The sequence below is a fragment of the Canis lupus genome, chromosome 1 (assembly GCF_048164855.1).
Source record: "Canis lupus baileyi chromosome 1, mCanLup2.hap1, whole genome shotgun sequence".
Lineage (NCBI taxonomy): Eukaryota > Metazoa > Chordata > Mammalia > Carnivora > Canidae > Canis > Canis lupus.
In genome coordinates, this window is record NC_132838.1 from 109001001 (window position 1) to 109028985 (window position 27985).

Here is a 27985-nt window from a genome sequence, read left to right on the forward strand (position 1 = left end):
GCTGGAGAATAGAGGGTAACCACAGTGGTGGGGAAGGAGGATGGCAGAGGGCTGCTGAACCTCACGGCCTTCCCTCATGTCCACACTTCCCTGGAGGGAGGGTTGAAAGCCCCAGTGGCATTTGTTCTAGGTGTCCCAGGACAAGGGAGGAAATGACTTAGTTGAACAGGGCACAAAGTCCAAGTGGGCATGTCAAGTGGAAGAGGGCATGACAGGAAGGAGCCCTCTGCCTGGGAAAGGTGGACAAGAACCACCTGCCACCTCCACATTGCCTCAATGTAGGCTTGCATAGAGGTGAGCAATCTGATGTGTGTGCTATGCCGGGCACTGGGATGTGGCAGGGGACAGAGCATCCAGAGCACAGAGCCACCCTAGGATGGGATCTCAGGAAGCAAGGGTGGGTGGGCAGGATGCAGAGGAGGGGCCACCTGGGAGACCAAGTCAGGCTCCTGGAAGAGGTACTCTAGATTCTGGAAGATCTAGAGAGGTTCAGGTTCACCGTGTCAAGAAAGAATGGACTACGGCACTGTGCCCCGTCTGGTCCCCTGCATCTCCTCCCACAGCTCCAGTGGATGGATTGATGATGGCTGCCTAGAGGTCAGTGAAGACTCCTGAAACCTGAGATTGATTACTGATGTCTGCCATGGACACAGGCTGAAGGGTAAGTAGCACCACAATCTCTTTTCTGCCACAGGTGACCTCAACAGTGAGTCTCCTCTCTGGCTGTACTTCAAATCATTGAAAGCACACAAGCTTGGGTCACAGCATGATAAATTGTGGTTTGAAGTTCCCCACTGTCTTTGGGGGTTTCGTTTTGTTTTCCTGAAAATGTCACTGCTGATTCACAGGGTACAGCTAGAGGTAGAGATCACTGAGCAGGACAACTCTTTCTTCCAAAGCCTATAACTTCATTTATTCACTCATTGGATATTAAGTCAATGTGAGGGAGACAAAACCTGAAGAAGAATTTCTTCAGAAGCAGAATTAGACCCCACATTCAGTTGACTCAGCAAGTATCTACTAAGCACCTACTGTATGCCATGACCTGCCCTCCAAGAGGTTTTACTCACCAAATCCCGAAGTCTGGAATAGACACCAGGTCCCCTTCTCCACCCTCCAGAACCCGCGTGCCCTTGAGAACTTTCCTCTTGTGTCTCTTACATAACAATGTCCTTGGTGCCTGGCAAAGGGGCTGGCACAGAGTTTGTGGATTTCTAATGTATATTTACTGGATGCTTGCTTTGTGTCAGGCCTTGTGGCCCAGGTGCTGGGGATCTGACTGAGACCAAGGGAGATCCAGTCACAACCTTCACAGATCTTGGAGTCCTTGTTCATGTGTGTGTGTGAGTGCGTGCACTCGTGCTTTCTGCATTGGTGGTGTGTACATGGGTAACAGAAGATTACTCAACATGGCCAGAACAATTGGCCAACTCATGTCTTCTGGAAATAAGGTACAGCTTTGTCCAGAGTCCCCAAACCCCTGACGCCCTTCTAGCCCCCCCCCCCCAAAAAAAAAAAAAAACCCACATGTTTATGAAGACCCCAGAGTTAGAAACGCCGAGTTAACATCCAGTCTCCACCACTTCCTAGTAATCTCAGAGCCACAGTTTCATTCTCTATAAATTGGGGTTGGAAGGGCTCATTTAGATTGATGGGTAAAGGACCACCTGGCACACAGGAAGTGCTCAATAAATGCTGAGTAAATGAATAATGCAGAGTAACAACAGCTGGGGGGGAGGGGCCGGTGTCAGGATTCAGAGATAATCAGGCTGACACGACTGGCACAAAGTAGGTATTCAGTGAAGGAGGTGGTTATTTGCCAGGACAGCCAGCCAGATCCTTTTTCCTTGGGTAGGAACGCATTTCACCATTTTAAAGGTAACATGAGATAGAACGATCTTGTTTGGATTCCCGTGTGCTGCTTACTGGCTGTGTGATTGTAGACAAATTACCTCCCGCGCTTCGATTCCTTCATCAAACATAGTTCCTACTTGAGCCTGCTTGTGAGTTTGAAATAAATCGATAAATGGAAAGCGCTTAGAACAGTTCCTGGCACGTAAGGGCTATACTGCGTTTTATGATTAATATTCTATCTTCCATACTGCCCACAGAGAGGGCCACCCCCTCCCATGTTCAGGGAGCCTGTGGGAGCCCCTTCTCTGGGCGTGTAAAAGCCGGTAGGAGCGCGCAGGCGCGATGGGGCAGTCCTAGGGGAAGCCCGGGCAGCCCGGCGGGTGGCCATCTTGGTAAAGGGCAGGGACGGCAGCTTCTTGACGTCATCGGTGTGCGCGACGGGCGGGCACCGGCGGTCCAGGTCGCTTCGGGAGCGGTGGGTGGGGTGGGGCAGGGCGGGCGCCACCGGTGGGGTGAGTGGTTGAGGGGCGTGATGGGGGAGGCGGCCGTGGCCGCGGGGCCTTGTCCGCTGCGGGAGGATAGCTTCACGCGCTTCTCGTCGCAGAGCAATGTGTACGGGCTGGCGGGCGGCGCGGGCGGGCGCGGAGAGCTGCTGGCCGCCACCCTTAAAGGCAAGGTGCTGGGCTTCCGCTACCAAGACCTCCGACAGAAAATCCGGCCTGTGGCCAAGGAGCTGCAATTCAACTACATTCCCGGTGCGTGGCGCCGTGGGGTTGAGGGGCCGGGTGTGTGGTGTTGAGAAGGCTTCTGAGGCTCTGAGCTGGGTCACCGTGATGGGAGGATGGGATGGGGTGATTGAAAGGGATCAGGGCTGATGATCAGGACATATTGATGTCAGTGGCTAGGTCAGACCCAAAGGTTAGGATTCCTCATGCCATGGTTATGATGATCAGGACTCACATGGACCCAGAGATGATGGTAATTGCTGTGGTCAGAGATGAGTGAATCCCAGAGGTCAGGGATCACCATGAGTGAGGATATGGGGGTCAGGAATCTTCCTGACCCGAACCTTCAACTGTCCCCTCCCAGTGGATGCAGAGATTGTCTCCATCGACACCTTCAACAAGTCACCCCCAAAGCGGGGCCTGGTTGTGGGGATCACGTTCATCAAGGTACCCAGGCCCCCTCCATCTACCCGTGCCCTCCTCCTTACACGAACAGAGGATCCCACTGCTTCTGACCCCAATCCCTCCGGCTACCCCTACTCTCCTCTGAGGCCAGTTTCCTACCTCAGGATTCAGGGGACAAGGGCAGCCCCTTCCTTAACATTTACTGCGACTACGAGCCTGGCTCTGAGTACAACCTTGACTCCATTGCCCGTAAGTGTGGCCTCGGGGGAAGAAAGGAGGGGGATGATGGGAGGGGGCACCTGTCAGGTCCCCTGTGCCCATCTGTGTGTGCTCCCCTTACAGAGAGCTGCCTGAACCTGGAGCTCCAGTTCACTCCTTTCCAGCTGTGCCATGCAGAGTATGTAAGCCACAGGTGTAATACAACAAAGTGTGCTCATGTGTGGTCATGCACGTGTGATGTGGGGAGGCTTTAGCAAACAAGGCAGCAAACCTACCTGTAGACGGTCAGACTCTAGTTTTGTTTTTTAGAGCATTGTGCTTTTAAAGTGGCTATGGACCAGCCTCGGCCCTGAACTAGATAATCAGAGCTTATTGAGCACCTGTGTTTTAGACATCTAGAACTCTCAGGTACTGATGTTCTAGGTTTTGATATAGCAGAATCCAGAGATGCTAAGTTTTCTAGAGTTGTAAGCTCTGAGATTCCAAGATTTAAAAGTTCTGGAGATTCTGTAGTGATAAAGTCATTTTCCTATTTCAAACTCTCATATTTCAAGGAGATAGAATATAGATCATCTAGAATGTGAGGTTCTAGAATCCCAAAGTATGAAAATTCCACTCTAGACCTCTGCGTTCCATTCTGGAACACCAATGGTCTAGCATAGCAATTGACCAAGTTTTTCTGTTAAGGGCTAGACAATCTCTGTTATAACTACTCAAGTCTGCCACTGTTGCAGGAAGGCAGCCATTGACACTGTGCAAATAATTGGTGTAACTGTGTTTCAGTAAAACCTTATTTACAGCATTAGGGGGTAAGTTGGATTTGGTCTGTAGGTCATAGTTTGCCAACCTCTGGTCTAGCAGGTGAGAATTCTAGAAGCTGATGTTCTGGATCCTGGGATTTGGATGTTCTGACATTTTATGAGTGTGAATATATCCATGATGGCAATTTCTAGAAATTCTAGTATTTAAAAGGAAATGGAAAACAGAATTTCTGGAACACCAGAGTTCTAGATTAAATAAGTTCTGGTGTTCTGGAACATGGAACACCGGAGCCCCATGTTCCATGCCTGAATCCACACCCAGAGTGAGGATTCCGGCAGGTGAGTACTCTAGAAACAGAAGGTTTCTGTTATTCTGAAGTTGGAAGGTTCTACACATGGACTCTACCACACTGGGGTTCTAGATTTCTCTGTTTTCAGGGTCCAGGTCGGGAATCAACTGGAGACAGTGTTTCTCCTGAGTGGGAATGACCCAGCCATTCATCTGTACAAGGAGGTGAGGCAGAGGGAGGCTTGGGGGGTGTAGAGCCCTGTTCAGGTGGCCATGGGCTGGTGCTGGGTATGAGGCTGGCCACTGACTCCCAAGGTGGGGGGGTCGGTCTTGGTTCCCCCAGAATGAGGGTCTGCATCAGTTTGAAGAACAGCCCCTGGAAAACCTCTTCCCAGAGCTCACGAACCTGACCAGCAGGTAAGAGCCCCTGAAAGAGGCCCAGGGGACCAGGACAGGTGGCTTCAGAGAAATCAGGTGGCGGGAAAGCCCTTAGAGACAGCTGGGATGGAGATGACCACAGAGAAACTGGGCAGGGGAGGGGAGTTGAGCAAACTCAGGCTATGGATATGACTCCGGAGAAGTTGGTCAACAGTGGTGATCCCAGAGAAAACACAAAACGGACTCTGAAATCAGGTGATAGCAATCGAGCCCTAAGAGAAAGTGGGCAGTAGAGGTAACCTCAGAGATAACAGGCCTGGCGGGGTCCCAGGGCTACAGAAACAGAATGGATGCTCCAGGGGAGGCAGAATATGGGGCAGTACCTGGTGACACTCTCCAGCCCCTCTGTCCACCTGCCCCCACCAGTGTCCTCTGGCTTGATGTCCACAACCTCCCCGGCACATCCCGGCGACTGTCCGCTCTCGGCTGCCAGAGTGGTTATGTCCGAGTTGCTCACGTGGACCAGCGAAGCCAAGGTGATGGCCGGAATGGGCCCTGGGACAGGGAGCTGAGAGCGGGGGTCTGGGGCAGGGCCCTGAGTCCTCCCCCTCTGCACAGAGGTTCTGCAGACATGGACAATCCTGCAGGACGGCCCCATTTCCCGCGTGATTGTGTTCAGCCTCTCGGCGCCTGAGGGTGAGCTCCAGACCTGAGGGGGGGTGGGGGGGTCGACTCTGCAGGCTCAGCTCCCCATACCCAGATCCATGCCCCTCTCCCAAAGTATCCAAGCCCCCTGCACCACCACCCCCGCCATCCCTCCCATGCCCCTCCCTGCCCTCTGTGCTCTCAGATTCACTTCAGTGACTTGCCCCTGTGGTCTGATCTCAGACATTCCCTGGAGTCTTTCCCCTGGTGGTGGAACCATCAGCCTGCACACTGACTTCCTCTGATCCCTCTCACTGGCCTCTTCACTCTGTCTCTTGCTGTGATCTAACCCCAAGCTTTCCTCCGGAGACTCTGCGCTGCCCTCCTACTCCTGCTTGGGCTCACCTCTACCCCCACGCGGTGCTCTGTTCCTCTTGCTGTGCCCTGGCCTTTTTCGGTGCTTCCCTTTGCCTGACCCCTGCAGGCTGCCTTCTGCCGTCTGGTTGGTCTTCACTTCTCTCCCTCCCATTCTGGCCTCACACCTGCTCCTCCTCCTGGCATCTCCCCTCACTCATGGGGTCTTCCTCCTCTCAGGGAGCAGGGGGTGTGAGGAGGAGCCTGGAGCCTGTCCCCTCACGCCCCGCCCCCTGCATGTCCCTTCTCCAGAGACCAAGGACCGGCCGCCACAACAGGAGGAGTACAGCGTGCTCGTGGCCAGTATGTTAGAGCCAGCCGTGGTGTACCGGTGAGGGGCCTCAGCGGGAAGTCCCCTTGGGGGAGGTTGTTCAGGGCTGGGCAGGTAAAGGTGTTCATGCTCCAGGGAGGGCAGTGTGAATGTTCGGGTCTAGAACTTACAGGAGATACATTGAGCCTTTGGGATGGGCACCTCGATGTCTCCTCTGCCTGGATGAGCATGTTGGCAAATGTTTAACAACTGGCTCCATGGGTGAGAAAGCCCCAATTTCATAGTGTTCGCTGATCCACTCCCACCATGGTGGATTTTGAGCACTCACATGATGCCAGCCAGCCAGCAGAATTTCTAAAAATGTCCCAGTCTGCTCTTGTGAGCCAGTACAAGCCGGCTGTGGCTCACCTGGAGGGCAGCGGAGATGTCCAAGCTGGGACCAAGCTCCCCTGGCTCTACAGAGGTAGTGTTGGTGTCCAGCCTGGAGACAAGGGATGTCACCAGAAAGAGCAAAGTGGGCCTCTGTTTGGGAGGGAGATGGTCCCGCCTTCAGGGAGCAGAGTGGGTGTCCCTACTGGGGAATAGCGGGTTGACAGTCTGAGCGAGCAATTTGAGTTCCCTTTGGTGGAGATGAAGAAGTCCAGGTCGGAAACCAGGGTGTCCTGGCATTGGGAGGAAAAGCATGACCAGACCTGGGATGGGGAGCTACTGTGTGGGCACCCAGCCCAGGTCTGTCACCAAAGGTGACAGACACTGTGGTATGACCTCAGTCTCCCCACCGCCTTCGGGACCCACAGGGACCTGCTTAGCCGGGGCCTTGAGGACCAGCTTCTCCTGCCTGGCAGTGACCAGTTTGACAGCGTCCTCTGTGGCCTGGTCACCGATATAGATTTGGATGGGCGACCTGAAGTCCTGGTGGCCACCTACGGACAGGTGGGACCTGAGGGATCGGGGCCACCACCACCTATCCCCTCCCACTGCCCTACATCCCTGTGTGAGCTTCACCCCTTACCTCCTGCAGGAGCTGCTCTGTTACAAGTACTTCGGCCCAGAGTCTGGGCTGCCTGAGGCCGAGCGTGGATTCCGCTTGCTGTGGCAGCGGGGCTTCTCCAGCCCGCTGCTGGCCATGGCACATGTGGACCTGACCGGGGACGGGCTGCAGGAGCTCGCCGTGGTCTCCCTGAAGGGCGTGCACATCCTGCAGGTAGCTGGGCAACTCGGGTTGGGTTTCCCTCAAAGCAGAGCCTGAGATGGAGATTTTTGCACACCCGTTTTGTCACAGACGCATTCTCCCAGGAAACACGGAGAGGGATGGGAAGAAGCCACACTAGGGGATGGATTCAAGGGACTGACCCCACAGGAGCTCTGTAGCCTGAGTCCACCCTCAGCAAGGGGACCCCTGGTTGCAGGCCCTCCTGAAGGAGGGAGGAACTGTTTCCGAGAGGTGGTTCTGTTGGCCAAGGACAGTCCCCGAAGAGGGGGCCGCTGTTGGGGAGGGTGCCATCCTGGCAGAGGGGATTCTGACGTGGCATCTGTCAGTCCCTGCCTACCCTCAGCCTCCCTAACTTCAGTCCTTGATTTCTTGTGCTTTGTCTGACTTTCTCCTTGTGGTAATTTAGCCCACATCACCCCCACCCCCACCCCCGACTCCATGACTTAAACCTCGGTCCTTCCACTGCGGTCTAACCTCTTCCATGGCAGGAGGGGACTTACCCTCCCCTGTACCCTAATCTCCAGCCTTCCGGCATCCAGTCTCTGGTTTTCCACTAGCTCCTAACCTCGAATCTTTCTGCTTTGGCCCAGCCTCTGAACTTTCACTTATGGTCTGGTCCTTGAGCTGTGGGGTCCATAGTTTGGGCCTTCTGCTATATTTTCACACCCCCCACCCTGCCATAGCAGCCTACCTGCCATAACCCCTGTTAGGGTCTAATAATCAACCGTGTCAATAATCCAAGGTCCAAACTGAAGCCTCCATCGCAACTAATATAGTCTAACCTCTGATCTTTTACCTGTGGCCCAACCGCCACCTCTTGGGCTGTGGTCTGCCTGTTTTCTGGCGTGTTGTTTGCCTTCTCTTTGCCTTTGATCTGCTTTTCTATGTGGTCTAGCCTGGGTTCTTTTCCTCAGAGGCTAATGGTACTGCCTCCTCTGCAATCTTTGCTTGGGTCTTTTCCTGCAATCTATTCCTCAGTGGAATGGTCTAGGTTAGACCTCAGCAGAAAGGAGAAAGGCTGGACCCCAGTGGAGAGGTCTGAGGTTAGACCTTAAATAGAAAGGACCTAAGTTAGATCCCAGTGGAAGAGGCTGGAGTCCAGCTGTGGGACAGAGGACTTCCCTATAGTGGCCAAACCATCCCCTCACCCCTGCTCCTTCATTCATCCAGCCATATCACTGTAATCCCTTCTGTCCCTTCTATTAGGATTAGCTTCAGACCCTCCAACCAGGGTCTCACTCTGTCCCTCCTGTGGTGCCATATTCCTCTCCTTTGTACTTTGGTTGGCTCCTCCCCTGTCTTACCGGCCTATCCTTTGTTGTCAAGGTCTCGCCGTTGTCTCCCCCACTATGGTCTAACCTTAGCCTCATTCCTGTACAGTGCAGTGTGTCTCTTGTGCTTTGGTCCTTCTCTGTCCCTCCTGAGTTCTAACCTCACACCCATATGTTTGGGCCTGGGCTTTGTTTCTCCCGCTGGAAATACACTGAACACCATCCTCCTGGGTCTAACCGTCACCCCATCACAGACATCCATTCCCACCCACATGCTGGTCTGCTCTCCGACCTCCCACCACAGTCAAGCTCCTGGCCCATCTGCTTCTCCAGACCATCCCGCATGGTCTAGCCTATACTCCTCCTGCTCTGTCTCATTCCTGGCCTCCTCTTGTTCCCCACAGCACAGCCTGGTCCAGGCCTCGGAGCTGGTCCTGACCCGGCTTCGGCATCAAGTGGAGCAGAGGAGACATCAGTCCCAGAGGCCTGGGGACAGGGCAGGTCCAGGGCCTGCTGAGACCTCGGCCTCCTGAGCTCCCACCCACTGCCTGCCCCAGACCCAGGGACAGTTCACTGGAGAAATCGCCTCTAGCCATTCCTGGTGGAGAAGCATCCTGAAGGAGGGATGGTCTCCCCAGAGCCCCCCAGGGCAGTGGAGCTGTGAGTTCCTGCTCTGGCTCTGCCCCACCATGCCGTGCAACCCTGGCTGACACACTCCTGTCTCTGTGCCTCAGTGTCCCCATTTGAAAGTGGGATGATCACACCTGACTCCCCCCTTCTGTCCCCAGTGAGAATTGGTCAGCCAACGATTATTTATATGTCCAGAGGAAGCCGACTTCGAGTTGCCTTCATTCTTTTGTTCTGGGAGGTGATTGATGTGTGCCTGCTATGTGCCAGGCTCTGTGCTGGGTGCTGGATTCACCCAGAAGAATGGAGGGAGGGGCATACGGGGAGAGAAAATCCAAGGTTAGACCTAGAAGCAGGACTAAGGTGAGATCGTAGTGTAGACCTCAGAAGACAGAAGTGAGGTTAGAAATGAGGCCCTGGCATAAAAGTTGAATTAAAACCAACGTGGAAAAAAATAAATAAAACCAATGTGGAAGAGATTGTAGAAGCCAAAGAAAAGGACTGAGGCTAGACCCCAATGGGGCCCCCTGGATCTGAAGCTAGGCCCCAGTGAGGCCCTCTGGATCTGAGGCTAGACACCTGTGGGCCCCCCTGGATCTGAGGCTAGACCGCAGTGGGGCTCTCTGGATCTGAGGATAGACCCCAGTGGAGAAAACACAGAAATTAAACCTCAGAGGAAAGGATACAGTTGGGAAGGACTGCCATGGGAAGCTGTGGTCAAATTGTAGCAGAGGGATTGAGGCTAGACACCTCCCTCCATGAATAATGCCGAGATTGGACCCCCGACAAATTACTGTGGTTAGACCTTGTGCCAAGGGCCAAGGCTAGACCCCACCAGGAAGCAGCTGAGTTTAGGTCCCAGTGGGGCATACTGAGATAAGACCCAGGAGGGAAAGACCCAGGGTATGCCGTGCTAGAAAGGACCAAGGTTAGACCTGATTGAAAAACCCAGGGGATCCAGGGACCAAGAAGTTTGAGACAGGGCTGATTTCCCCGGCCCACAGCTGGGCTGGGCTCCCTTGTCATCTCCTAGAACCTGGGCCCAAGCGTGGGAAATTGCCTGGAGCTGAATCACCTCCCCCTGACAGCCCACCCAAGGGTGTCCAGCCTGGCCTGGTGGTGGGCACGGACGGTTGATGCAAGCAGGGTCTCCTCCCTCCTGCTGCCCGCCTGCTGAGGTGGAGAGCTACATTGCCTCCTGGCCCCAGGTGGGAGTGGGACTCCAGCGTGGGATTTAGGTGAGTTTAGATGGTGTGGGTCTGTGAAGTATGTGCTCGTGGGCGTGTATGGGCACCTGCGTGGACACTTCAGGGCTCAGGATTTTGTATCTTCAGGACTCCAGCCACTCACCTGGCCTTTTGTGGTTCACTGCCTGACCTCTTGCTCCTCAGTCTGGGACAGCACGTAGTGTAGTGGTTAATGGTGCAGAGCCTGAAGCCATACTTGGCCCCCCTGTGCCTCGGTTTCCCCAGCTGTAAAATGAGGCTAATAGCATTTACGTCACAGGCTTATTAGGAGGGCTTAGCTGTGTCAACCCATGTCAGTCACTTCCAAAAAAAATCATAACCCCGCCTGGCCAATGGCAAGGGCCATATGAATGGCAACAGTTGTTACTATTACTAACGGGTGACTTTGTGGTTGTTTCTGGCTTGCTTTGCGAGGTTATGTCTGTCGGCACAGCATGTGAATTTGGATCTGACTCTGATTAAACATTCTTGCCCTCCCCCCCACCCGGTTCTGTGAGCCTGTAACTATTTGTGGCTGTTTTTGCCTCCCTGGCCCTTGTATGGATCGGAGAGTGTGTGTGTTGGGGAGAGGGAAAGATGCCTCTGGATGACCCCCAGCCCCCCCCCAACACACACACACACACACACACACACAGGAGCATCCGCCACCGCTGTCCCTTGCCTGTGGTGCTGAACCTGAAGGGTTGGGGGGAGGCTCGGGCTCCCCCCAACCTCCTCTCTCCAGGTGCCTCCCCCGCCTCTCGGCAGCCTCCCCTCTCCCCGCCTCCTCCTCCTCCCCTCTGTCTCCGGCTCCTCCTCCTCCCTCCCAGCACTCTCCCCTGTCCCTCCTCCTCCCTCTCTCCCGACTCCCCCTCCCTCGTGTCCCTCCCCCCTCTTCCTCTCCTCCCTCTATCCCCTCTCCCTCCCCTCCTCCCTGGCTCTCCCTCTCAGTCTCCAGCTTTTCTCTCTCTCTCTCTCTCTCTCTCTCTCTCTCTCTTTCTGTCGGGCGGAGTCGCCCACCACTGCCAGCCCAGTGCTAGGGGGACCTGCTCCAGACTGCAGCTGCAGGTAAGAGACCCCCCAGTTTTGGGGGGGGCGTGGAGGAAGGATGGTGTTGCCTCAGGCGGGTGGAGGGGACATTTGAAGAGCCAGGAGCCGCTGTTCCCCGAGCTCGCTTATGGGGGTTGAGGGGCTGCATATCCCGGGTGGGGATACCAGGTCCCCTCCGTGGATTAGGGGCGCCACCTCTAGCCGACACCCTCAGCCCCTCCTGTGTTCCTGGGAGCACTGCCGGCGGGGAGGGGGTGCATCCTGGTCACTGAGGGGGTGAGAACACCCCAGCCCGTCTGGGGCAGCCCCCCTTCGCCTTCTCTCCCTCCGCCCCCGCCTTCCTGCGTCTGGGTCTCGTCTTTCTGCCTCTCCACATCTCTCCAGGGTCCTGTCCTGCACAGTCTATCTGGCTCTCTGAGTCCCTGTCCCCGTGCCCCTGTCTCTCAGTCCCTCACTCCAGCCTCTGTCCCCCTGGTTCCCTCTGTGCCCCGGTCTGTCCTGTGTCTTTTCAGGGATTCTGTCTCTAAGTCCCTGGTTTCTTTCTCCTTCACCATATGTGTATGTCTCTCTATCTCTCTCTCTCCAATCTCTGCTCTCCCATCTCTTCTATCTCTGTGGGTGTCTCCCTGTCTCTTCTTGCCCCTCTCCCTCCTCTCCATCACCATCTGTAGGTATGTGGTCTCCGTTTCTCGGTCTCTCCCTTCCCTAATAGCAGGTTAACTCTCCTCCTACACACCTTGGTCCCCGCCCCTGGCAAGGGGGAGACCTGGAGGGAGAAGATCGTCCCCTCCCCAGGGTGGGCTGCCTCAGAAGGTGCGGAGTCCCCCCAAACTCCTCCAAGCTCCCGCCCATCCTCCCAGCTGCCTCGCTGGTGCCCCATCCCTCCCCTGAGGCCAGAGCTCTTCTCTTCTCCCCTGCCTTGTGTCTGGCATTCTGGGGCCAGTCCTTCTTGCAGTCTACCCTATACCCTTTGTGGTGGAGCTGGCCCCAGTCCTTCCATCTTGCCTCCCCATTCCTCTTCATAGAGACTGGACCAGTCCTTCCTGCAGTCTGACTTCTGTTCCTCGTTCGCCCATTCATCCATTGCTTGCTCAACTCCTCCCTTCTTTTGACAGTTACTGAGCACCTTTCCTACACCAGGCACAACACTAGGCACTGGGGCGGGTCAGGCCAGTCCCTCCCGCAGCCTCACCTCCATCCCTCTCATTGTACCAGCCTCAGACCTGTCTCTCAGTAGGGGTGGATCTCAGAAATTCTCCACCATCCCTTGGGGGCTCCAAGAGGGCCCCTCTGAGTCTGGAGGTCCCTGGCCAATACATCTTTCCTGGGGGGAAGGCGGACCCAAAGAAGGTGGGTGGGGAGTGAGCGACTAGGGGAGAGGTGTGAGCCTAGCCAATAGCCCAGGCTGCGATGGGGTGAGGTCCTCAAATATCCACGTGGGGCCCGGCTGGGTTCAGAAGAGCACCAGGTTAGGAGTTCCATGCCTTGAGTTTCCATCCTCCCTTGCCCCTGTTCCGAAGCTGCTTGACCTGACCAAGCTCTTTCCCCCTCCAGACCTCAGTTTACCCATCAATGTGTCGTAGCCCTGAGCACGGAGACTCTGTGTGACACTCCCCACCCAGAGCGGGATATGGAGTGGTGCTGGGAGAGCCTGGCTCACCCTGGAGCAGTAAGTGGGTGTGTTTAGAAGCCCGTCGTGTCCCTGCCTAGAAATCCCTCCAAGGGGTGGCAGGCAACCCCTGCCCCCACCAGAGCACAAGCAGAAACTGCCACCTCCATCACCAGTGCGAGGGACATGCAGAAGGGAGGAGGTCCCACCTGGCACACCAGACTGCCCCCCCCCCACTTGCAGTCCCACTCTAGGCAGGTGTCTGAGACCCTGAGGGGTGTGTGAGGCAGAACCAGGGTGCTCACCACCGACCCAGCTGGCCACCTGCCTGCGAGGGTGGGGAGACATGGAGAGATGCCACCAGCTGCCCTCCGGACTCCTACCCTGGCCTCAACCTGATCCTTTTGCCCCTGGGTTCTAAACCCAGATTAGGTTTCAAGGCTGCTGGTGGATGGAGAGAGGCAGATGCAGGCGTCTCTAGCAGAGGAAGCCCAGCTGTCCCCAGCGACAAGGCTCAGAGCTCTTGGTCGTTTATTTCACAAATATTTATCTAGTACTTTCTCCGACCCCACCTCCCCTAAGGGCCTCGGTGAGAGGAAACCACGTTTTACAGGAAAAGGGCTGCTTGGCCCAGCCCCTGGGCAAGGGGGGCAGGCATGAGAACACCCATTGGCGGACTCTGATCTCCCTCTGGGACTGCAGCAGGAGGGACAGGTGGTTAGACTTGAGGGGGCACTTTCCAGGCCAGGGCCCTCACATGACAGAGGGAGCTAGATGCTTGAGATGAATTCTTGACTCCAGGTGGCCCTTGTTACTCCTGAAAGCCACGGAGAAGGGAGGGAGAAGAGAGCATGAGTCTGCTTGGGATCCTGGTGGGTTTGTAATTATGCCTAAGTTGTTGCTAATTAGGGGGCTGCTAATTAGATGTATCATTAGGGGCCTTGCAAAGGGGGCTAATTGTGTGGTGGCCCTTTAAGAATCCCCCCTCTCGCCGCCCACACACACACACACACACACACACACTCCTCAGGGAAGTTCTGCCAACATTCTGCCTCCCTCCCCCAGGAGCCAGCTCCCTGCCCGTGAGTATGTGGGCGTGTTTTGGGGGCAGGCTGTGAGTTAGACTGATAGAAGAACTTCCAGACAGAAATGCAAGTTACCTGGAGATCTGAAGCCCCCAGCAGCTGGAGGAGACCGGGATCAGGGAAGTGGAGGCGGGCTCGGAGGACCCCTCCTTCTTCTCTCAGACCCTTTTTTAATAGGCTACTGGGTTACCAAGACAACGCAACAGTGGGGCAGAGGAGCTGGGAGTTGAGGCCACTCTTGGAGAGAGAAATGAAACCAGAGTTGGTACTAGGGGCTTGAACGAGTTTTTAACCTCTGAGCCTTGGCCCTCCCCAAAGTGAGGTGGTGTCATTTGGAATGGGGAGCTCAGGGAAGGTGACATCTGAGTGGAGAACTGGAGAAGAGAGGGCGAATATGTGGGGAAGAGTGTCCCAGGGAGGGGGAACAGCAGGTGCAAAGGCCCTGAGGCAAGAACTTGTCTAGTATGTGAGGAACCTCGAGATGGCTGGAGTCATGCAAGCAAAGGGTACAGGGAGAGAGATGAAGCCAGAGAGGGAAAGAGGGAGGCAGATCCTGTGAGACCTTATGAGCCAGGGCAAGGGCTGCGGTTCTCTAAGGCGGAGTTGGGAGTCATGGAGGGTTCTGAGCAGAGGGAGGAGCTGAGCTGATTAGCGCTTTTAAAGGGAACCAAGGCAAGACATGAAATAGCCACTCAAACCCAGGATTAGAGGCCAGAGGAGTTTTATGGTTTTTTTTTTTTAAGTTTTTATTTATTTGAGAGAGAAAGAATGAGCAGGGGGAGGTGCAAAGGTAAAGGGAGAAGAGCAAGGAGCCTGATGCGGGGCCTGATCCCAGGACCCTGGGATCATGACCTGAGCCAAAGGCAGATGCTTAACCAACTGAGCCACCCAGGCACCCCCCGGGGGGGGGGGGAGTATTGAAACCACAGAGACCCCAAAACCCACAAACGGGACAGAAAGCTCAACACGGGGCCTCCTGTCACAGCTGCTGAAGACCTGGGCACCTCACAGAGACCTATGGGTGCTTGAGGGAGACACCTGCCACCATTGCAGGGGAAGATGCGAGTGAGAGACCCTCCAGCAGCCCCTCCCCAGCCCCGCTCAGACAAACAGACATCCTGCCACATCCCAGACCCCAGGCAGGAGCCCTCTGAGGGCCAGGTTGGAAACCATTAGAAGGACCTAATGAATTTAGGGCCTCGGGACCCTCACCTCACCCACGAAATCGTTCAGTCTGTGTTCTTTGGGGCCTGGATTCATTCCTCCGTTGTCTGTGGGATTCATCTGTGCGGCTGGGCGGGTCAACAGCCAATTCCTTTCCAGGGCCATATAGCATTCCACAGTGTGAGTGCTCTGTGCTGTCATTCTCCGTTTACTGCCGAGAGGCATCTGGGTTGTCTCAAGACAGGAGCTGTTAAAAATAAAGCAGCTACGGACATTCTCGGATGTGTCTCTTGGCAGACACACGACCTGTGGCTCCTGAGTGCATGTGTACCTGGGCTGAGTCCTAGGACACAGGACGTTCAGCTGTAGTTCCTCGAACTGGTGAGACCAATGTGCACCCCACTGGCAGTGTGTGACGCTCCTCTGTCTTTATCTTTCTCTCTTGGTCTCTATCTGGCACTCTCTGTCTCTCCATCTCTCCATGTCTGTGTCTCCCTCTGTCTCCATCCCCCCTCCATCAGCCCTCTGCTTGACACCCAACAAGCCTTGGCTCCTGTGCGAATGGGAGGGGTTCGTGCCCCTCACCCACACTTCCTCCTCCTCCACAGGACCCGACACCCTCCATGGCTCCCTTGGCCTTAGTGGGGTTTGCACTCCTCCTGGGGACGTCCCTATGCTCAGGGGCAGCCACCCCCACTCCCTCCCTGCCACCTCCCCCAACCAATGACAGTGATACCAGCACAGGGGGCTGCCAGGGCTCTAACCGCTGCCAGCCGGGGGTCCTGCTGCCTGTGTGGGAGCCCGATGACCCGTCGCTGGGTGACAAAGCAGCGAGAGCAGTGGTCTACTTCGTGGCCATGGTTTACATGTTCCTGGGCGTGTCCATCATCGCTGACCGCTTCATGGCATCCATCGAGGTCATCACATCAAAGGAGAAGGAGATTACCATCACCAAAGCCAATGGTGAGACCAGCGTGGGCACCGTCCGCATCTGGAACGAGACGGTGTCGAACCTCACACTCATGGCCCTGGGGTCCTCAGCCCCTGAGATCCTGCTGTCTGTCATCGAGGTCTGTGGCCACAACTTCCAGGCGGGCGAGCTGGGCCCTGGCACCATCGTGGGCAGTGCTGCCTTCAACATGTTCGTGGTCATTGCCGTGTGCATCTATGTCATCCCAGCCGGCGAGAGCCGCAAGATCAAGCACCTGAGAGTCTTCTTTGTCACTGCCTCTTGGAGTATCTTCGCCTACGTCTGGCTTTATCTCATCCTTGCCGTCTTTTCCCCGGGTGTGGTCCAGGTGAGCAAGGAGCCATGGACACCTCCTTGGTGCATGCATGTCTGCAAAATCCAGAGGGGTGGCTCCCTGGGCTTGGAGACTTGATTTATGTGTTTGCAGAAATGCATGCTCACATCTGGGAGGGCAGTCAGGTATGCCCTGGTCACACACTGCACAAGGGCATTGGGCTGGAGAAGGCAAGTTGGGGCTCAAGTCCATTGAGTGTGCTCAAGCCATGTCTGTATGGCTCCACAGGCCCTGGAAAGGACTCCTCTGCCCAGAGGGAGGTGACATTTTGCAATATACCCATCCAGAAGGGGCCCCTTTTTAGCTCTCACGATGGTGCCATATGTGTTAACAGAGTCCTTGTGATCTGTGTAATGCATACCGCACGTAGTTCACAGTCTAGCCAGGTATTTGCCAGGTATGTTCACGTGTTACACTCCCTGTCTTCTGCATAATTTATTCCTGTCTGTATAATAAGACCTCCTCCATTTTCCATAATTCATGCCACAGTTGCATAATCCAGCCTTGTGTTTTCTGACAGTGCTAATCAATTTGGGTAACTTGGTGCGATTGGCTTAATGTATCCACGGGCTTGTATAGATGCAGGCCCACATCTGCATGATCTCCCTCTGTATTTGCCAGATCTGTGATTGTGATTTGCATAATTCATTCATTATTCATAATTGATCTCCGATAGGAGGATAATTTATGCCACATCACTATAATTTATACTCAATCCAATCCAGCGTAGGTATAAACCCAGTTCACTGCAAAGGCCACTTTGCATAATTTATTCCAGCAGCGAGACAAAATTTAGCCCCACCACTCAGTAAGTTACACCCACGTTCACATAATCATTTGCCTCTCGTTCGTCCAGTGTCTTAACCACATTCTGCTTAAAACATGTGCCTAATTTATTTCCCACAATCCCATGACTGCTGCCCATATTTGCATAATTTATTTATGGGCCTGGCCTAATTTGTTCACACACATGCATAATTTATTTGAGGCTACCCAGAATTCCTTCACACATGTGTATAATCTCTTGGTGCATATCTGCCAGATTCTGCCAACTATAGTTTCTTTCCAGGAAGGAGCTGAAGTTAGAAGTATAAAAATTCTTTGCAGGTGATATAAAAGCAGAAGGGAGGGAGGGACCAGAAACCGCAGATGAGCTAAGGAGGAGCTAAGGGACCAGAAACGACAGGTGAGCTAAGGTAGCACCAGAAGACAGGGATGAGAGAGGGCAAGAGACATTTGCTGCAATTGACTAATGACTATAATGCTGAGTCTCCTGGCTGCTATGGTGAAAAGTACAGAAGGATGTGTCACGTGGTTCTCATGCGCTATTAAAAAGGATGGTATACTGACTTAGGTTTGCAAAGTGGTCTTTGATGAGGATTTACAGCAAAAATATGAAGAGAACTTTAGGCACCATGAGCGACAGGTGGGTAGGCATGAGAGTAGAAGAGAGATATCCCCCTGAGAAGGAGCCCTTCAGACTCAGAAAACAGGGTGGAGAGTGCCACAGTTCTGGGGAAGTAGCCATGGGGGGATCCCTTCAGGAGTAATGTGAAAGCCAGAATTATGGGACATTTTCATGAAGTAATGGAAGGAACTGGCATGAGACCAAGATGGTGCCACTTCCTCCTCAACACAGTGAACTGAGACAGTGAGATGGGTCTAGCTCTGGATTTTGTCCCGAAGTGCTGTGTGACCTCAGGCAAAGCCTGTACCCTCTCTGGCCCTCAGTTTTCACATCTGAACCATGGAAGGGGTTAGGCCAGGCCCCTTGGTTCTTGACCCTTCATACCCGATGCTCCCTTTTTCTGGTAAATGTCCTGGTACACCCCACTTCTGCTGCTTCCTGGCTGTTCTCGGGCAGGTTCCTCACTTTGCCTGTGCCTCAGTTTCTGGGCCTGTCACCTGGCCGTTGTCATAGGACTGACTTTTGAGGGGCTGTGTGAAGATCAAATAAATTACACGTGGAAGGGCTCAGAACAGCAGGCCTGGAACAGAGTAAATGTGAGCTACTCTTCCTGTTAATGAATTTGCCTGCACTGTTGGCTTTCTGAAAGTCAGTATAATGCCTGAACTGTGATATAAAAGAAAGTAATCTCTAATAGAACGATGTGCATTTCCACATGTAAATGCTTTAGCATAGCTACTTTATTTTTTTTTAATTTTTATTTATTTATGATAGTCACAGAGAGAGAGAGAGAGAGAGAGAGAGGCAGAGACATAGGCAGAGGGAGAAGCAGGCTCTATGCACCGGGAGCCCGATGTGGGATTCGATCCCGGGTCTCCAGGATCGCGCCCTGGGCCAAAGGCAGGCGCCAAACCGCTGCGCCACCCAGGGATCCCATGGCTACTTTAAAAGTCATAATGGGGAAGCCAGATGCCAGCACCTACTTAGATTGAGCAAGTTTGGGTTTAAGAGAAAGAAAAAGATCAGGAAACATTCCATGCAAAAGTTGAGCAGAGGAGTGGGTAGCTACAAGATTAAAAATAAGCATATTCAGCATATATTAAAGCATCAGGAAAATACTTCATATACACATAACAGAGCTGAGTTCCAGACTCCAATTATAAGCAGGTTTTCTTCACCAACGTGCATGTCCAGCAGGAGGTTCTGAAGTCAGCAAGACATGGGATAATTCTGTATTATGTGGGACTGCCCCATGACTTGCTGGATAATATCCCCCCCCCCCCAGTCATAGTGGCAGCCCATGAAAAACCCTAGATTGGTGACACCCCATCTTGGGGGTGTTCCTGTCCACTGAAGCTGTCTCACTTCTCTTCCACGGTGGGCAAGAACATTCACAGTGGGTACCCTGGAAGGAAGATATGAGTCTCCTAGAATCAAAAGCAAATCTTAGGGGTTTGAGGTTGTCTTCTGATTAGGGAAGAATCCCCTGCAATATACACAGTGGTCAGTGCAATGAACACAAGCCCAGAGTTCATTTTACAGCTTGTGTAGGAAACCTGGCTTCTTTTCACAAGCCTGCCTGGTGGCTTTGTGAGGCTCTGTTTCCAAGTCCTACCCTTCTCTCTGAGCCATCAGTAAACATGGTGACGAAGTGTAGGGATTGGATCTTAAAAGGTATTTTCCCTTCTGGGCCCATTTTAAAGATACCTCTGGGGGCCATCTGACTGTAAATAATCTGTAATCCATTCTTATCTTTAATGAGAAGGGTAACCAGGGGCGGAGTGTGTCCTGGACCTCAATGAACACTAATATAGGTACAGCACTAGCATGATAATGGTAATGGTAATTTCACATTTTGAGTATGTTCTGCGTGTCAGGAACTGACAGTGCTAAGTGTTTAGGGGTACAGGGTCTCATTCAGTCTTGGGATGCCCCAATTTTACAGACAAGAGGCTGAGCCAGACCTCCCTCTTCTAGAACCAGGATCTGAACTCAGCATTGCCTTGTCTCTCTGGGGAGGCAGCATGTAAACATGGGAACTTGCGCTATGAGGCCGTGAGAGGAGCCAAACTTGTGCCTCTTTTAGAGTCAAAGTCTTATCCCTAAGGGCCAAACAGATTCTAAAGAAGGAGAGGCTTGCAAAGACCTTCCCCACCCTTCCCTGGTGGGGGGAAGGGTGGGGAATCAGGGAGCTTTAGGAAGAGATGAGTAGAGAACTGGCCCTGGGTGACTGATGGGTAGGGTTTGGACAAGCCGAGGCATCCCAGGTGAGGAAGGATAGAGGGGAAATGGAGCAAGGAGAAAAAGATGGAAGGAGAGAGAGGCAGGAAGGGACACAGGCTCTGCCCCTTGACTGGAGCTGAAACCACAGGGTGGGGACCTGTTGCCTAGTGGCAGCTGAGGGTGTCTGGATTCCTGGCACTGAGGCAGCTGGGAGTGGGTCTCGGCATAAAAGGTGGATGGGTGGGTGGATGGATGAGTGAATATGGATGGATGGATGGGTGGACAGATGGATGGGTGGGTGGACGGATGGATGGGCCGCCGGAGGGATGAATGGGTGGACGGATGGATGCGTGGGCGGATGAATGGATGGGTGGATGGACCGATGGATGCGTGGATTCATCAGGAGACCATGAAAGAGGGAGAGGGAGAGGAACCTCTTGTGAGGGAAGAATCTCACAACGGGGACAGATGAGTATCTACAAAAGACCTAAAAGGAGGACAAGGAGACAGAGGCAACAAGGCAGAGAGAGAGAAGGTTCAAAAACCGACCGACACCGGGTGGGACGGAGACAGGGAGAGAGAGACAACGACCTAGACAGAGAGAGATGGGGAGAGGCAGAGACGAGCCGACCCCGGAGCGAAGTAGCGCAAGGACAGAGATGCGGGGAGATGCAGGACGGGATAGACGGTGGGGGGGTTGGGGGGTCGCGCCCGCGGACCCCGGGACCCAGTGCCCCGCGAGAGAGACGCAGGGCGGCGGGACGGCGGGCTGCGAGCGCGCCCCCTGGCGGCGCGGCGGTCCTGACCCGCGGCCGCCCGCAGGTGTGGGAGGCGCTGCTGACCCTCGTCTTCTTCCCGGTGTGCGTGGTGTTCGCCTGGATGGCCGATAAGCGGCTGCTCTTCTACAAGTACGTGTACAAGCGCTACCGCACCGACCCGCGCAGCGGCATCATCATCGGCGCCGAGGGCGACCCCCCCAAGAGCATCGAGCTGGACGGCACGTTCGTGGGCGCCGAGGTGCCGGGCGAGCTGGGCGGCCTGGGCCCGGGCCCCGCCGAGGCCCGCGAGCTGGACGCCAGCCGCCGCGAGGTCATCCAGATCCTCAAGGACCTCAAGCAGAAGCACCCGGACAAGGACCTGGAGCAGCTGGTGGGCATCGCCAACTACTACGCGCTGCTGCACCAGCAGAAGAGCCGCGCCTTCTACCGCATCCAGGCCACGCGGCTCATGACGGGCGCGGGCAACGTGCTGCGGCGACACGCGGTGGACGCGTCGCGCAGGGCGTCCCCGGCCGAGGGCCCCGGCGAGGACGAGGACGACGGCGCCAGCCGCATCTACTTCGAGCCCAGCCTCTACCACTGCTTGGAGAACTGCGGCTCGGTGCTGCTGTCCGTCACCTGCCAGGGCGGGGAGGGCAACAGCACGTTCTACGTGGACTACCGCACCGAGGACGGCTCCGCCAAGGCCGGCTCCGACTACGAGTACAGGTGGGTGGGCTGTCCCGGGGCCGCAGCCTCAGGGCTCCTGGCGCTCAGGGCTGCCTCCAGCGCCCGTGTCCTTCACCTTGCCTGGTGGGCAGGCCTGAGGCATCCATCCATTCACCCCTCGCTGGTGCATTCACGGTGGAGAGCCCTCACGGTACCGCACAGCCTTCTAGGTATTGGCCAGATGGTGTGCTGTCCCCCTCCCCCATGCTTGACACTGCTCCCGTGTTAATTATTAGAGCTCCATTATAGGTAGTGTTACCTGGAAGAACAGGTAACCCCTTACCCACACACCCACACACACGCATAACTAAAATAAAAATGTGTATTGAGCGCATGAATGGCATGCATAACAAGACAGCTTGGGTCCCTGCCCTCAAGCTGCAATAAGGTTATGGACTATTAAATATATAAAAACAGCAGGTGATGGTAAGCATTATGTGGGAAAATTAAATGGTATAGAGGAAAGAGGCAGCGCCCACCTTATCCCCAGGTCTTTGGTTGAATCATAAAGAAGCCCACCTCCCCTTGTACCTTCCTACCCTCCTGTGTCTCCCTGCCCCCATCCCTCTCCTCACCCTTCTTTGAAGGGACCTGTGATTTCCCTCCTTTCGCAGCTCCTACTGAGCACCTACTATATGTCAGGTCCTACCTTTAGAACACAGAACAGTCGTGGGGGGAGCCTGGGTGGCTCTGTCTGTTAAGCGTGGGACTCTTGATTTCGGCTTAGGTCATGATCTCGGGGGCATGAGATCAAGCCCCGCATTGGGCTCCCTGCTGGGCATGGAGTCGGCTTAAGATTCTCCTTCTCCCTGTGCCCCTTGCCTCTCCCCTCCTAAAAAAAAGAAGAACACAGAAGTAAACAAGATAACTTCTCTATCCTTGTGTGGCCCACAAAATTTTTTATCTGCTAGTAGTTCTTCTGTCCGTGCCACACTCAAGAATGATAGTTTTATAGTGTATTTTGTTGACTGATGCACTGTCATTGTTGCCTATAATAACACCAACATTTATTGTGGGTCTACTACATGCCAGAAGCGGGTCTGGACAATGAAGACCAGCAGTGAATGAGACATGTCAAGGCCCTGCCCTGATGCAGCTGGGATTCTCGTGGGAAGGATGGGCCACTGGGGAGTGAGCAGTGAAGCTAGAAGAGTGTCAGGGAGTGGTAAGAGCTGCAAAGGAACTGAAGTAGAGGACAGGCTGAGCTTCTCACGGGTCCCACCTGCCACCTGCTACATGGTGTGCCATACCCCCCTTTCATCCTCTTTCTGGAGTAAAGCTGAGGCGTAACTGGTCACAGATCTTTGGTTCTGCTCATGCAGTCGCCAGTCCCCTCGTGCCTCTAACTCTTCCTGGGGCTGGATTTCTGGGTCTCATAAATCTTTAGTTCCACCCCGGTACCCCAGCAAAGACTATCAATAGGCCACCTTCCCTGCCTCTCTGCCTATCACATCTTCCTATCTTTCTACTGCCCTGGGTATTTGTAGATCATTCTGTCCACCTGGGTCAGCCTAGGATCCTCTGATCTGCCCATCCCCATTCATTTTTCTTCCTCTCCCGGCCCCGCCCCGCCACCCCCTCCCCCACTCTGTTTCTCCCGAGTGGGGCTCAGGATCTTTGTTCTGTCATCCTGTAGCATGGGATCCCTTTGGCCATCTGTGACCTCCTCTCTCCATCCTATCCCTACCATTCCCCGTCTCCCAGCCTCCTTGGACTAAAGAAAAGGCATTCACCATACTGGTGCCTGCTGTCACTAGAGCTCAGCATTCCACTGCTACCCACACCCCGAGTCTGCCCTGCCCCCATCTTTTGCAGAAGGAAGTGAGTATGGGTGTCACTGCAGGCATCAGCGGCGCCTTTCTCACCTGCAAATGACCTCAGTAGTGAGATGTCTGAAGTGCAGGAGTAAATGCTGCTCAGTGGTGGCACCAAAGAGCTAGGAAAAGTTGACGCCTTCCTTCTATCCCTGCTCTCCCATCCCAGGTGACAGTCACAGGCCTGGCATCACTTATCAGTGCAGCATAAGTCCAGGACTAGGAGGGAGGACACCTGGGTTCCAGTCCAAATTAGCCCTGGACCCTGTTTCTTGAGAAAGTTTCTGCCTCAGCGTGGGCAATCCGGGCTGTCACATACAGTTATTGAGATTGTGCACTGCGTAAGAGCACCACATCTAAGAAAGCTCTATTCACATAATGGATATTGTGGATTTGTATGTCTATTGTGACCATGTCCTGATTCATGGAAATAAAAGTGTCTTGAAGAAGATAACCCATTTTCAGATTTGCCCACAGCCACTATACGGATTAGGGTGGTCCATGGGCCTTAGTTTCTCCAAATTAAATATGATCTCTGAGGCACCAAAGGATCATGGCTGTTCCCAGATTCTGAGATTTAAGCCCTATAATTTTAATATGCTAAGAATCTAAAGTTTTAAGTTTCCAGGATTCCCATATCTGGGTATTCTAACCCATATCCCAACCAGTCTCTGATTTGATGGTGCTAAGATTTTCATCTTCTCAGATTTTGTGCATCCACTGTTGAAACACGAGTCCATCTTCTATACTTCTATCATACCTGGTTTCTAAAATCCCCATGTTCTTTTTCTGCCCAACCTTTTATTGTGAAAAAGAAATTCACACCTGCAGAACTGCAGAGATGGCTTAGTGAACCCTCATGTAACCTTTCCCCAGATTCACCAATTGTTCATGTTCTGTCCTGCTTGCATTCACTCACTCTCTCGAATATATAATAGTATTAATAATTGTGGCACGAGATGGGAGCGAGTTGCAGACAGCATGACCACTCACTCATGAACACTTGAGTGTGCATCTGCTAAGATTTATGACATTCCCCACCACCACCCCACCACAGTCACAATCTGATCACCGCACTCAAGAAATGTAATACTGAATCAATATTATTACCCAATCTGCAGTCCCTGTTTGCATTTTCCCTGGTTGTCGCCATAACATCCTTGTGGCTGTGTTTTTGCTCCCTCCCTCTTTTCCGGTCCAATCCAGCACCAAATGTTGCACTTGGTTGTCATTCTCTAAATTTAGAGTTCTTCTGGATCAATACCTCAGCTTCTCTATGACTTTTGTGACCCTGACACTTTTGAAGATAGGCCAGTTAGTACAGCAGTCCTCAATTTGGGTTTGTCAGATGTTTCCTCATGATTAGATTCAGGTGATGGCCAGAGTTCATGCAAGTGATGTGGTGTCCTCTTCAGTGCATTATACCAGGAGGCTGTGACACCTGCCTGTCCCACTATTAGTGATGTCCACTTTAACCATTTGGTAAAGAGGGTGCTAAAATCCCCCCGTCTACTAACCCTTAAGTTTACATTTCTAACATCCCATAACTTTAGCATTCTAAGATTCTAATCTTTTTTTTTTTTTGAGATTTTATTTATTTGAAAGAGAGAGCATGCAAACAGTAGAAGGAGCAGAGGGATAGGGACAAGCAGACTCTGTGCTGAGTATGGAGCCCAATATGGGGCTCAATCTCATGGCCCTGAGATCATGACCTGAGCCTAAACCAAGAGTTGGATGCTTAACTGACTGAGCCACCACCAGCCACCCCTAAGACTCTAATCTTAATACACAAATATCACTAGCTAACTTTTGTAGAGTGCTTCCCTTGCATTATAACTCAATCCTCATAACACAGTCACGAGGTAGACACTGTTATCAGCTCTACTTTACAGATAAGGAAGCTGAAATTCAGAGGGCTGCAAATCCTAACTGCCCTAGATCACACTGCCAGCACAGCAGCCCAACCCGGCTTGGAGCAGGTGGGCTCACTGGGCTGGGTGCCTCGGCCACCACGGACAGCGTCTCCTGAGCAGAAGGCTGCCGCCACAGGGAGCCCCTTACCTGGAGTCTACTCCAGGCTTGTCACCTGGGTTCTACCTCTTCGCCAGAAACTTGGGGTCCCTCTGCCCCTTCCACATAGCTGGACTGCTCTGGGAGAACTGGAGCTCAGGACCTTTTATGAAAGTGATCACAGTAATGATAGAGAACACTCATAGATCATATAGCACCTTTCAGAAATGGTGCCAGAGGTGCATGGAGCGAGCATCTGGGTGGGGAAATTATAGATGCATTTACATCCCAGAGACATTTTGATGCCTGCAGCCCTGCCAAGAGCCCACCCATTCCCTGTCCCCTCAAAGTTTCACCCTGACTACCCTGATGTCACTGTCTCATTTCTTCTTCTGCCTCATTATAGAGCATCTCGCATGTGCTTCAGAGACTTACACAGCTGATGCTCCAAGGCAGCTCATATCCTTCCCCACCTCAGAGGCCTCCCATGCTTCCCATCCCACTCCAAGTAAGCACCAAAGTCCTCACTGTGGCCCACCACAGCCCCGTGACATCTGCCCTGTTTCCCTCCTCTGGGATGTTGTCTCCCTCATCTCCCACTCCCTCTTTCTCCCTCCACTAGAGCCAGGCTGGCCCCCTCAAACACTCCAAGCTTCTCCTGCCTCAAGACATTTGCACTGGCTGTCCCCTTTGCCAGAGATTTTTCCCCAGATACCCTCCACATGGCTCTCTCCCTCCTCTTCCTCAAGTCTCTGCTCAAACGTCACCTCTCAGAAAAGCTTGCCCTGATATCCTAGCACAACAGCTTCTCACTCCCTACCCTCCTTCCTCTGGTTTCCTCTATTTTTCTTCATAGTACAATCAGCACCTGACACTTTATTATATGTTTGTTTATCCGTCTCCTGCACTATAACAGAAGCTCCACTGGAGTAGGGATTTTCTCTGATCTGAGAAAACACTAAGAACAGTGCCTGGCACACAGCAGCTGCTCAGTAAATATTTGTTGAATGAATGGCCTGTAATTAAATTATTAAATGTGTAATTGTCACTGCGATGTGACTCTCTCACGAGGCTGTGAGTCTGGTGAGCCCTGTGCAGACAGGGCCTCGTCACCACTCTGTTCCCAGCACCGCCCAGCACAGGGCACAGAGAAAATGCTCAGGGAGTATTTGTTGACTGAATGAATGAATGGCACCAAGTTAAGAAGTGTAGCCTTTCTCTTGCGGGTACCCAGGAGTACACAAGGGTTTTCATCAGAAGTGTGAAAAGGTCAGCTCTGGGCCCTACATCCCTGCTACTCCTAAATGTGGTCCCTGTATCCTATGGGAGCATCCACATCCCATGGGATCATCCACATCCTGTGGGAGGAGAGACTTAGAAATGCAGTGTTGAAACCCGGGGCCACTGAACCGGAATCTGCATTTTATCAAGATCTCCCAGGGGATTCGTGTGCACAATAAGGTTTGAGAAGTGTGGCTGTGGAACACTGCAGGCTCTCTCCGTTCTGGGATTTTGCATGTGCTGTTCCCTCTGCTTGGAGCATTCCCGTCCACTAGAAACTACCCCAGGAAGCTGGCGCTGATCTCTTTTTCATCATTATTTATTCATCGCTGGTGCTCCTAAACCTCAGGGGTCCATGGTGGGAGGAGCTGTCCTGCTGCATCCCCTTCCCCCACCCAGCCCCAGAAGCCCACCCTGATTGATCCTCAGTATTATTTAATGCCGGTCCACCCTCATACTTGGGAGTTTTCCGAGGCGCCTTTCCCTCCTCTAGGACGCCTGCCCTGACTCCTCTCCTTCCCACAGAGCCGCTGACCCACCTACACCCCTTTCTCCCCCAACCCTCCCGCCGCAGCGAGGGCACGCTGGTGTTCAAGCCGGGCGAGACGCAGAAGGAGCTGCGCATTGGCATCATCGACGACGACATCTTTGAGGAGGACGAACACTTCTTCGTGCGGCTACTGAACCTGCGCGTCGGCGACGCGCAGGGCATGTTCGAGCCCGACGGCGGCGGGCGACCCAAGGGACGGCTGGTGGCGCCGCTGCTGGCCACTGTCACCATCCTGGACGACGACCACGCGGGCATCTTCTCCTTCCAGGACCGCCTGCTGCACGTGAGCGAGTGCATGGGCACCGTGGACGTGCGCGTCGTGCGCAGCTCGGGCGCCCGGGGCACCGTGCGCCTTCCATACCGCACGGTGGACGGCACGGCGCGCGGCGGCGGCGTGCACTACGAGGACGCGTGCGGCGAGCTCGAGTTCGGCGACGACGAGACCATGTGAGCGCGCCGCGGCGGGAGGGAGCGGGGCTCGGCGGGGAGGCGGGGCCGGGGCGGGGCCGGGGCCGGGGCCGGGGCGGGGCGGGGCGTGCCCTTTGGTGGGTGGGGCCTTGTGGGGAGGCGGGGCAAGGCCCAGAGAGGGGGCGGGACAGGGGTGAGGAGGGGGAAGACAGGAGAGACGGGGTGGGACCAAGATTCAGGGGCGGGATGCGGGAAGGACTTGGGAGAAAGAGGCTGGTTTGAGAGGAGGGTGGG

General features: G+C 54.0%; 2 protein-coding genes across 7 annotated transcripts in view; both read left to right on the forward strand.

Annotated features, from left to right (window-relative positions):
- Positions 1-2334: 2334 nt before the first annotated feature.
- Positions 2335-10802, forward strand: KPTN (kaptin, actin binding protein). Its single transcript, XM_072773462.1, has 12 exons — positions 2335-2609; positions 2944-3026; positions 3149-3233; positions 3327-3381; positions 4403-4478; positions 4597-4670; positions 5058-5167; positions 5250-5327; positions 5943-6021; positions 6759-6894; positions 6983-7165; positions 8850-10802. The coding sequence occupies exons 1-12, from the start codon at positions 2387-2389 to the stop codon at positions 8976-8978; spliced, it is 1311 nt and encodes a 436-aa protein (XP_072629563.1). The 5' UTR covers positions 2335-2386; the 3' UTR covers positions 8979-10802.
- A 163-nt stretch (positions 10803-10965) lies between these two features.
- SLC8A2 (solute carrier family 8 member A2) overlaps positions 10966-27985 on the forward strand; it is a 31103-nt gene continuing 14083 nt past the window's right edge. Inside the window, exons 1-6 of one of the 6 annotated variants that reach the window (XM_072773519.1) lie at positions 10969-11366; positions 12903-13017; positions 15366-15587; positions 15815-16504; positions 20964-21628; positions 27308-27730. In XM_072773519.1, coding sequence (XP_072629620.1) covers positions 15830-16504; positions 20964-21628; positions 27308-27730 — 1763 coding nt within the window. In that variant the 5' untranslated portion in view covers positions 10969-11366; positions 12903-13017; positions 15366-15587; positions 15815-15829. Of the gene's footprint in view, positions 11367-12902; positions 13018-15365; positions 15588-15814; positions 16505-20963; positions 21629-27307; positions 27731-27985 lie in introns of all 6 variants that reach the window. The other 5 variants (XM_072773509.1, XM_072773527.1, XM_072773533.1 and 2 more) reach the window with 5 other exon arrangements.